The sequence below is a fragment of the Monopterus albus genome, unplaced genomic scaffold (genome assembly GCF_001952655.1).
Source record: "Monopterus albus unplaced genomic scaffold, M_albus_1.0 scaffold57.1, whole genome shotgun sequence".
In the NCBI taxonomy this organism is placed as follows: Eukaryota; Metazoa; Chordata; class Actinopteri; order Synbranchiformes; family Synbranchidae; genus Monopterus; species Monopterus albus.
The window spans coordinates 507,116-518,378 of NW_018127937.1; the positions used below are offsets into that span (position 1 = coordinate 507,116).

Here is an 11,263-nt window from a genome sequence, read left to right on the forward strand (position 1 = left end):
GTCTGGACATCTTAAATGACACTTGCAGATCATGATCATTAAAGCTAACAAAGAGAACAGGATGTGTTTCAGGGTCTGTTTGAACCACCATGTTCTTAGGTTTGTTGCATTAATAAACAGGACAAACACTGGGAAGATGGAATCAAGTATTCCAGGTTTTCCAGGACCTGTTTAAGACTCATGTTTCTGGAGGTGGCAGTCACCTGCAGGTGTACCGAGCACAAATATGACAAGGTGACCCAGGCTACAAAATGGAACGGCCCTTCACCATCATCCAGAAAGACTCGACTGTGTAGACACAAAGGTTGAAAGTGTGCAGCTCAAACAGAAGACCATCCAGTAAAGGACAATCCTGTCTGGTAGCATCTACACCCTGGGCCTGACAGAGCTTCACCATGATTTGTGTTCATACTCAAGAGAGTAAGTATTAAAAAGGTATTTTTCAGTATTGCTACTGAAATGGAACAGAATGAAATACATGACGACTGATAATGTGAAAAAACCCAGAAATGTCCTTCAAACATCAACATGTAGTGAATGTACTTTCAACGTTAAAAACTTTTAGCAGAACACCAGAAAACACGCATCCTAGAAAAGGGAATTTAAGACTTGACATGTACATCTTGCAGCTGAGTGCGCGCAGAGCGAGTCCAACACCTGGTCCAGCCACCCGGGTTTCTAATGAGCCCACGGGAGAAGGAAACAGGAATGATTCACTGCAGGTTCATAGCAGTTCGCAGGTTCATAGGCCGGCTCATTTGGACGCAGTGCTCCAATAACCAGCTGATCAATACTCCAGTGTGGCCTCTCCTTTGGCATGTCACATGAAGATACTTTCTGTCACTGGAAACTGTTCCAGGATTCAGTCTGAATGTGAATGAGTTTAAAAAGTCACCATCAATCTACACAAACTGTACGTGGCTTTTAAAGGGGGGGGTGTTCGAGGTTGCAGATTAAATGTGAGAAAATAAAGCTGTGAAGAAGATGTGAAGCCATGTTTCCAAAGCTGCAAGTATCAAAAGTCCATGTGACACCGCACCTCACTGCCCATTAGCAGTGGTAGTGTTGGGGGTGGGGCTTGATCCCTCAGTGCTGGCGGCTGGCTGCACATTGTCGGCCAGGTTGTGGGCGTGCTCCAGGAAGAGGTCTTTGAGCACACTCAACTCTTTGCTCAGCAGCTTGATCTTGGCCTCGAGCCGTTCGTTCTCCTCTTTCAGCTCGTTGACACGCTGCTGTGTGTCCATCGCCTTCTGCTTGCTGCGCATGCGGCTCTTCTTCACTGCCAGGTTGTTGCGTTCACGGCGCTGACGGTACTCCTCGCTGTCCTTGTCTGCTGGAGGCTTCTTCATCTTGCTGGGGGGGAGGGCCTTGCCGCCTCCAGCTGAAGGGTTGGTGGGGACGAGCTGAGGGACTTGCTGCAGCCCAGCTACAGCTGCTGGAAGAGATGAGGATGAGGAGGCGTGGGCCTGACTCTGGATGACGCTAACGCCGTTGTGATCAGTTGTGGTTAGTTTCAGCTGTGACGGCCGGCTCATTTGGAAGTGCTGCCTGCAGGTGCTGATCTCCAACCAGAGTCTCCTCAGGTATAGAGATAAAACAGTGACAGGAAGCAGAAGAGGAGGGCTTCACCTGAACACAACCTGTGGGACAGAAGAGGACACGTTTTACTTTATGGAAACCATTTGGTGCTTTTAGGTCTCAAACTAACAGCTAGCTTCATTTCTGGTTAGTCTACTCATTTCCTTAAATTGATTAATAGTATGTAGGGCTGCAACTAACAACTGATTTTATTAAAGTTAATAATTTTCTCCATTAATTGTTTGTTGTTACAACATAGGGAAACAGGAAATTGTCCATCACCACTTCCTGATAATGTCAGGTTTTGTCAGTTTAATATCATATGAGACCAAGATGGAGATATTTTGTACAGGACCACAACTGTCCCTTTTAACTACCTGTTTGATTGTTCAATGTGTAATTAATTCAGTAACCCCTCACAAAGCTTGTTCTGTGTGACCAACAGTTCAAAGCTCAGAGCTCAATTATTAAATGATGATCAGTAGACAGTCATTTGTTAATCAATGGCACATCTGTTGAAGTGATTCTGCTCCCTATTGTGTGACCACTAGCTACACCTGTACCCTCAGACCTACACACACACCTGCCTCATTTCTGCCACCCCCAGCTGACCTCGATCCATCCGTCAGGAGGCTTGGTGTCACCTCTGATGCTAACCAACCTCCTCCACCTCCACACACGATCATTATTCCGCACGGTCAATCAGTAGCGCCGCTCTGATTGGTCGGCTCGTTGCCATGCCACCAGTCAGCTGTGCGCAAGGAAAAGCGTCCCGGGTGCAAACAACAGCGCTTCGTCTGTTGCCTGCTGTTGCATCATCATCGGCTGTCTTTGTGCCGAGAGAGGGGAACTCCGGAGTCATACGGAGCTACGCACAAACCTCAGATTTTATACGAATTTACTGCGGGATGACACAACATACGACAAGCATCCCGACAAAAGGACACAAGACCGTGAATTTTGAATTCCCATGCACTTCTAACAACTTTTAGCCAATTCTAAGCAGCCTTAAGATTTAAAAATAATTCGTAACATTAAGATTTCCTGCCCTATATACAAACGCTAATCTGAGTGTAATTGGACTTTAAACACACACAACACGACATTTTCACTTTCTTCTAACAAGCACGTAACTAAACTACCCGTTTAGCCGGGCAGCTAGCCAGCTATTTAGCTTCTGGTGCTAACAAGTCCTAACCTTATTGTTGGCTCGCTTTTTCCGATCCACAAAGACTTTAAAACCCAGCTTACCTTCACGGGGCGGCGGTAAACTCAACCATCCGTCAAAGTAATGAAAAGTTAACGTAAGAAGTTGGCGTTTAATTCCGTGTCTCTGAGCTCTGTGTGTTTTTGTTTGTAACATGGAGAGGAGCCGATTGCGAAATCTCTTTTACCATGTACGGCAATGTCCATGGTCAACCAACCAGAGACGAGGAGGAGGCAGCGAAATGAGCCGCTGGCCAATCGCAGGTGTGTGTTCGGCAGAGTGATGCAATGCACTCTACGATGGACATCTTATTAGACCAATAGGAAAGGCCTGTTTTTTTTTTTTGGTTTTGTTTTTCTTATGTAATATGAGGTTGGTCAAATGAGTTAATATAGGCATGACTTCATCTCTCAAAGATGAAATTTATTCACACTCAAACTACTAATTTTACCTTTTTATATTCGTGTTACCACTGTAATTAATAATATAAACATTACTTGTACTATATCATCAAAAGCATGCTATCAGGAATCCACATAAAATGCTTTTTATTAAAGAAAAACTAATTAACAGATAGCCCTACAAAGTAAGGTGTTGCAGCACATTACAAAAAAGAGAAAACTTAAACGAGAGTTGAAAAATACATATGTCGCAAACAACTCAAAACAGTGCCATTTAAATATTCTTATATTCCTATGTAAAAAGGATACTTAGGCCTATAGTACATCCGGCTCAGTCCGCTGGATGTTCCTCTGCATATTGTGGAATAATCTTGAGCTTGGTGTTTGTTTGCATCATGATAATGACCTAAAATAAAATGAAAGTTTGACTTTTGAAGTCTCAGGCAAGTGTTGTTTTTCTAAGGTCTTTGTGTGGCACAAAACAGACCTCTACAGAAGTGAAACCATGGTCATGTTTAGCTTTCTTACAATGATGGAAGAATTATTTTGTCCACATTTATTAGGTTGTAATCATGTAATCATGTTTGTGTTTCTTCACAGTGGATACATGATGTCACCAGTCACATGTTGTAGGGGAGATAGAAGAAAATCCTAATTGATAATAATCTTCCTTTACAGACATGATGGGGTATTTCTGCGCAGTAACAATGTCCTGTCAACTTTCAGGCAACACAGAAGCTGTGCATTTGTGTAACTGTTTCTCCATCACAGCCCAAAAATCTGGGGCACTCACAAGATACATAAAAGCCAGAATGGTATGTGCATCAGAGGTGGAGATATCCTGTGTTCAGTCAGACATTATCCCTGTGTGAAAACACACACCTCTGATTCATTTTAATGGAGTCACTCCATTAGTACAGTGGGGGCGCCAACAAAGAGCACTCTGGCAGGGAAAATGAACCAGACCCAACTTTTGTTGCAGTCAAATGTCAAGGCAGTGTGCTGGCCAGTCATCCATGCATGTTCCTGCTGGAATACTATCTATTTCTATTGGTGGTGTTGGAGAGTAAACTGCATGTACTGCCTTCTTCCATCCTTCAGCACTTGGACAACAGAGGTGAACTTGCCAAGACTGAACTCCTAAGTACCTGAGTCTGAACTTGGCACATTGTGTTGAGAAAGCAGACTAAAACAAAGCCGTTGTTGGTCTGAAACCATATTAGACTGTGTCCACAACTCAGGCCTTAATGCTCAGCTCTAATGTTTCAGTCAGATCTGATCTTGTTGTGTTGCTCCTTCCCATCTGTTTGTGTCAGTGCCATGTAACTGAAATGTGAGCCACATGTGCACATGAATAACAACCAGGGTGTGTGTGCGATGGTCAAGTCATACTGTAAATGACAGCTGTGTTAGCATGCACGATGACATCACCATGATTATTTTCTCGTCTAGAGACACAGAAGAGCTGATTATGTTTTTTAAAGTGTAACATGTATGTGTAAATTGTTAAGTTATTTCCATCAGACTAGACTAAACATACGTGACCCGCCATTAAATAATAATAATAATCTTTATTTTTTACAGCATGCTTCCCACAGGGCACCTGCTTCAGTAGGGCAGCAAAATAAATGAATCAGAATCATCCGATAAAAAAGATCCAGTCATATCTACCGGTGTAAGATAAATGCAGTTACTGAAAGGGAATTAAACACTGAAATGAAATCAGCATCTCTCAGATTAAAGTACCTTTACATTTTCAAATTTTTATTTTTTTTTTACTGTTAAAATGTCACTGAGTCAGTCCGAGTCCTCGGGCCAATCCAGAGTCTCAGGGTCCCGACTACAGGCAGATAAGGAGCTCACACTGGTCATGAAGAGCCTTAAAAGCTTAAACTCAGTTCTGACACATCCTGGGAGCCAGGTGAAAGGAGCTCAAACAGGACTGGGGTGTCTATACATCTGGATGTGTTTGGCACGGTCTGGAGTCAATCAGCAGATTTTTAAAATAAGACAACTAACCAGTCTGTTCCAATATTCAAGGCATGAAGAAACCAGGGCTGTAAAATAATGTGTTCACATGCAGGAAAACAGAAAAACGTGTTTGTGCAAAGTGTCTGAGGGTCAGCCATCAGTGGTTCTTTGTGACTTCAGTTTGAATAGAATGAATGGAGACTGAGCGCAGAGTCACTGTGCTGCTGTTGGTCCAGTTGGATAAATACTGCACAGTCAGTCAGAGAGGTTAAAGGTCAGCATGCTTGACACGCCCATCTGAGTCATGTACTCTCACTGTGTGCCAAGTCAAACTCACCCAGGGTACAGTGTGTACTGAAGGTGACAGCACCACTTTACTGTGATTTCTGATTTTGTTCAGGACATGTGTGCACGTCTAGCATCTGGGCTAAAATCCAAGCTTCTTTTGTTACTGCTGCCAATTGCAAATAAAAAAATCTTATAAAACGGTTAGAGTGTTTTTCAGGATTTATTGAGTTTTTGTTTTTTTTGGGCTGTGTTTGGAGCAGTCACACACTCTGGCACTTTTTTGCTTATTTATTTTATCAATATTTAACCAAGGGTTAGGATTAACCCACTTTGAGGTTAGAAACCTCTTGTGCAAGGTGCCCTGGCCAAGATGGCAGCATCACTAGCTTCAGACAAAAACAGAAAAACCAACAACTTACACAAAATCTGCAAACGCTAAGAACAAAGGTGAAAATGTACTCCTGGTGACTTCTGACTGTGGAGTTACACCAGGAGTCGACGCTCGGACTCTCAAGCTTTGCATTGTTTCATACTTGTGCAAAAACTCTGAACTTTCCCAAGACCCCTTGATCCTTCTGAAGAATCCATATAACACCTCAGATTGAGCAGACTCAACTCTTTAAGTTTCTTAAATGGCCCCCTTAAACCTCCTGCAAACCCAAAAGAAACTGCTTAAGAACCAAAATCTGCAGAGCCTCCTTGAATCCCTTAAACATCCTCAATGATGCTCTGAATTTCCTCAGAGATCACTAAAGCCTACTTCTGGAGCTACGCTGTGCCTCCTTGAACCTTCCCAAGCACCACTAGAATCTTGTAAGGACCACTGGAACCTCCATAAGGACCACAGAAACTTTGCTAGGCTACCCTGAAATTCTTCAAGGATACAGTAAATGAATTTTCTTTAGTAACCACTTTAACCTCCTCAGTGAGATATGGAGCCCTTTAAAGGGTCAACAAAACATCCTTAAAAACCACAGAACATTTTCAAGGTCCCTGGAAACTGTTCACAGGAGGCTCCTTAAATCTTCCCAAAGACTCTTTGCTGGATCTATAGAACATCAGCTGTAACTATTCCAGTTTCCCACTAGAACATTCTTACTTAGTCCTCAGTGGCCCCTTGAATACTCGCTGTGACTGCTAGAAATTACAAGACCCCTGTAAACTCCCAAAGTGCCACTGAAAATTTCTTAGGCAGTCCTTGAAACTCCTCAGGGTTGGGTGGAACCTATTCAGTGAGCCCTTGAAAGTCTTGAATGATTTGTAAAACCTATCCAATGACCTCCCAAACTTCCTCAAGGATTTGATTTGATTTGATTTATTCTTTCAAGCATGTAAAGCAGTTGATATGACAACACACATATTTTACACATATTCCAAAATCAATTTGCTTATACCTAGTACATGCTTGAATGGAGTAGGAAGAAGTCAGACTTATCCAGTCCTACCCTATGACATCATCTTACCATCATTGGTTTGCAAGCAGTATGGATGGCAGGATGATTAGAAGTTGAAACAAACCGTGTAACTTTCTCAATGAACCTCACTCAAAAAAGCAGTGATTTTAGTCCATGTGCTGCTGTAACTACACAGTCCCACTACACCATTTTTACAGTGATAATAAGGAAGTGGGGGGTTGCAAACTACCTGATTAACATTGCCTTGTAGCAATGGAGGGAAAATAAAACATCTAATGCAATAAGAGAGAACAAATAATATAATTGCCTCCTGTACAAAGGTCAGCCCACAGTCCTCAGAACAGGAGGTCTGGTTTTCAGGCGACAGAGGGCGCTCTGGGCCCTCTGTTCAGGCTCTCTGCAGCCTCCCTGCAGTTCGACACTGGCTTGATCCCGTCTGACATCACTGACATAACAAGATCCTTATTGCCCCTGTTTGTCCTGCAGGGACCCCTGCTCTTTATCTGGTCATAGGGACGGTCACTCATTTAAACCCGCTAAACAACGTCTTCATATGAGCACAGTTAAAATATCAATGTAATGACAGGAAAAAGTGAGTATTCTGCATGACCTTGGTGGAGGCCTGCTGCGCTGTTGACTGTCTGGTTGGTTTGATGTAGGCTGCCAAACGCATTTTCTTCAAAGTATCCTAAATATGAAAGTCTGGGCGTGTGATCTCTGCAGGCTGTGCGCAAAACCTTAAAAGTTTTAAATCTGCTGTGGAGCTGATGAGTCTGATAAATGACGCTCCTCTACGAAGAAAATACCAAACTCAGTTGGGATATTTGTTGGTTTAATGCCACACTGCCTGTGGGCAGACACAAAGGTTTTATATTGAACTTCATATTTGGCATCATAATTTATCATTGACGCAACGGCGTTTATACCTGAGGAACATAACTTCGTTTAGATCGTGTAACACTGTGGCTCATTAGAGGAGCAAGTCCGAGGCAGGAACTGAATGGTGGTGATAAATACGGCAAACGCGCTGTTTTGCGCATTTGGTTTCAGCCAAAATGCTGACTGGCTCTGGCCTCATCGGAGTCTGAGATAAACTTCTGTGATCACGTCCAGTGACAGCAGCGCTGGAATGAGTTTAGTGAAAATGCCTCGGGAAACGTGTGGGTTAAATTCTGGACTGTGTGTGTGTGTGTGTGTGTGTGTGTGTGTGTTTGTGTGTGTGTGTGTTCGTGTGTGCCCGCCCACTCCTCCTGCTATATAACTGCAGCTCGACGGTTCAGAGTTTACTAAGCAGAAGTACTCAGAGCGACAACCGGTTGCTTTAACCCACGTCTGTGTGCTGTGGAACTGAAATACAACCTGTGACATTCTCGCTGAGCCTCAGTGCGCACACACCCTCACCTGAGGACCTCACAGAGAGCCTGACTTTCTCCAAGCTGGATTCCCGGAGCTCCTCGCCATGCTTGCCTGGGTTTAGATTCTCCATGGAGCTCTCTAACCTGTACGAGGTCGCGCCCCGGCCCCTCATGAGCAGCCTGAACCACGGCCAGCAGCCCTCCTCCGGCTACAGAGACCCGGCAGACCTCGGGGGTGAGATCGGAGACAGCGAGCCTTCCATTGATCTGAGCGCCTACATCGACCCGTCGGCTTTCAACGACGACTTCTTGGCCGACCTGTTCCACCACAACTCACGGCAGGACAAGGTCAAGATCATGAACGGAGAGTACGACTCAGTGCCATGCATCCCGGGCCCCCAGCAGCTCTACATGTCCAACTACATGGAGTCCAAGCTGGACCCGCTGTACGAGCACAACCCGCCGCGCATTCGACCAGTGGCCATCAAGCAGGAGCCCCAGGATGACGAGGACCTGAACCCGGGCGTGCCCCCCACCTACCACCACCCGCACCCGCATTCGCAGCAATACTCCCAGCATTCTCAACAGCAGCAGCCACAGCTGCCGCACCTCCAGTACCAGATTGCGCACTGCGCGCAGACCACCATGCACCTCCAGCCGGGCCACCCGACCCCTCCACCGACCCCGGTGCCCAGTCCGCACCAGCACCACCATCAACACCAGCACCCGCAGCATGGGGGGCTGAAGCTGCTGGAGCAGCACCGGGGGGGCGGGAAATCCAAGAAGCACGTCGACAAGAGCAGCCCGGAGTACCGGCTGAGGCGTGAGCGCAACAACGTGGCCGTGCGCAAGAGCAGGGACAAGGCCAAAATGCGCAACATGGAGACACAGCAGAAGGTGGTGGAGCTGACCGCCGACAACGACAGACTGAGGCGGAGAGTGGAGCACCTGACCCGGGAGCTGGACACCTTACGGGGCATCTTTAGACAGCTGCCAGACGGATCCTTCAAACCCATGGGCAGCTGAGAGACTAGTGAGATGGACTGCAACCAGAGAGGAGCCAGATTGGTATAATGCTGGATTTATACACACAAATGTGTCTACATCTCTTCATGTGTATGGACAGACTAAGAGCTGTGAGGAGACTGAGGCAGCTGAAGTGTTCACTGCAAAATATCTGTCAAAACAAAGCAGTTGGTCTCTTACTGTCACTAAGTGTCTCATTCTCTAAACACAAGTGAAAGAGCACTCTCCAGTGTGCCGCTTTCAAACACGCGGGTCTTATAATAAGAAAACTTGGTGAGACCATTTCACAGTTTCTCTTGTTTCAGGAACTTTCTGGACAAAGTGTCCGTTCATAAAGCAGGAACTGACACCTGATCTTTGAAAACTCTTGACACAAGATCATTTTTGGAAGCAGGTGAAATCATCTCACTATCACCGCCTGGTTATTTTTCATTTGTTCTGAGAGAATGAGACTTTTACTGACTTTTATGACAGTAAAAACTAAATGAATTGTTCAGATCGTATTTGTTTTGCAGTGTTTGTGTGCCTTTGGAAACTTTTGTGCAGAAGCCAATAAGCTCGTTCCCCCTGCAGAACCACACAACAGAGGACTGGTTGTTTTGTGCCTTATTTCCGTACAGACCGTGTGCCATGACACACTCTACTCACATACCAGAGCAGCTAAGGTAGGGCATGGGGGCGATGATCCAGACCAGCCTGTTGTGCATGGTTGTCACATATTTTCCTTTGTTTTATACAAGTTACCACCTCTGTATCGTCTCCTAATGAACTAGAACATGTGTTTATAGACTTACGAAAATCAAAGTGCACACTGCTTGCATATAGGCTCAACTGTATGTAGCCTATGTTTATTTTTTTCCTGCAGAGACAATAATGCATGATTTATGCTCATTCTGTTTGTGTATCTCCACGTGACTGAGGTGCAGGGCTGTTGGCCCGCTCTGGTACGACATGGTCTGATGGTACAATATGGAAGTTACCATAATAATAATAATAATACCAAAAGCATTGTCTGTGCACCAGTGGTCACATGATAGACAGCTGAATTCCTACTCTTCCCTGTGAGTTCAAATGTTTTGAAAAGAGACAGAAAGGGGATTTTATTTCAGGTTGTTTAACCCATGGCAGTAAAAGCACTGTGGGTCTGCAGATCTCACTACAATCACCTCAAACATTTGAACCATGACACCAAACAATGTTTAAGCTTCCCGCTCAGAAACAGGCGGGTTGTGTCTCTTAATTCCCTTAAAGGTTATACTGTGGAGGTTTTTCCATCTGTATGAATGGTGATGTTTGAGTTATGTCTGCTGATGTTAACACCAAAGTAAAGATAAGGAATAGACACAAAAACAGAATATTTCAATTGAAACTGTGGTACCTGCTTCATCATGTCACCATCCATTGTAATCCAAGTATCTCTAAACCTGTTGCAGCATGTTTGTGTAAAGCTCACAATGACGCATTTTTAAAAAGCCCTGAAAATGTTTAATGAGCTCAAAGAGAGGAGACTTTTCTGCATCAAGTTCTTGCTGTGTGTTTGGCACATACTCTGCAGGCTCTGAGATGTCTGGTTTTCAGAGGACAGTGAAAGTACAGCAGCTTTCTAATGTGCACTATTTGTTGTCAAATGAAGCACAGTGTTGTCTGTGACACATGCATGGGTACTGATCTGAAAAGCAGCAGAAAGAAACACGCCTCATTCTACATATGTGTATTTATGTGTCGCTGATTATGAGAAAAACAAACATAAACCAAATGTGAAAAGGGTTTCTATGCAAAGTGTCTCTTCCTCTTTTCCACTGTGGAATCATAGCACACACACGCACACACACACACACACACACACAGTGCCTTCTGATCCTCTGAGATGACCTTTGACCTCTCTGATCTGCTCGTCACCCTGTTTAAACTGACGATGATTAGTGTCAGTGAGGACAAAGGAAGCACTTTGTTGTCTTTTTACAAACAATGTTTAAACCAGTTTGTTTTCAAGTTAATGTCTCAATTGTAAAATAAGCCTTT

General features: G+C 44.5%; 2 protein-coding genes across 4 annotated transcripts; one reads left to right on the forward strand and one right to left on the reverse strand.

The window, feature by feature from the left end:
* Nucleotides 1-769: 769 nt before the first annotated feature.
* Nucleotides 770-3,048, reverse strand: cebpg (CCAAT enhancer binding protein gamma). 3 transcript variants are annotated; one of them, XM_020602682.1, is made up of 3 exons: nucleotides 2,830-3,048; nucleotides 2,162-2,446; nucleotides 770-1,640 (listed from the first exon to the last, which is right to left on the reverse strand). In XM_020602682.1, exon 3 carries the CDS (start codon nucleotides 1,533-1,535, stop codon nucleotides 1,041-1,043), a length of 495 nt encoding a protein of 164 aa, XP_020458338.1. In that variant the 5' UTR covers nucleotides 1,536-1,640; nucleotides 2,162-2,446; nucleotides 2,830-3,048; the 3' UTR covers nucleotides 770-1,040. The 3 variants fall into 3 exon arrangements, with proteins under 3 accessions (XP_020458338.1, XP_020458337.1, XP_020458336.1); XM_020602681.1 differs by having other exon boundaries at nucleotides 2,162-2,479; XM_020602680.1 differs by lacking the exon at nucleotides 2,162-2,446 and having other exon boundaries at nucleotides 2,830-3,047.
* Nucleotides 3,049-8,165: 5,117 nt separating this feature from the next.
* On the forward strand, nucleotides 8,166-11,255 carry cebpa (CCAAT enhancer binding protein alpha). The gene has a single exon (XM_020602688.1). It carries the CDS (start codon nucleotides 8,345-8,347, stop codon nucleotides 9,239-9,241), a length of 897 nt encoding a protein of 298 aa, XP_020458344.1. The 5' UTR covers nucleotides 8,166-8,344; the 3' UTR covers nucleotides 9,242-11,255.
* The last annotated feature ends 8 nt before the right edge of the window (nucleotides 11,256-11,263 follow it).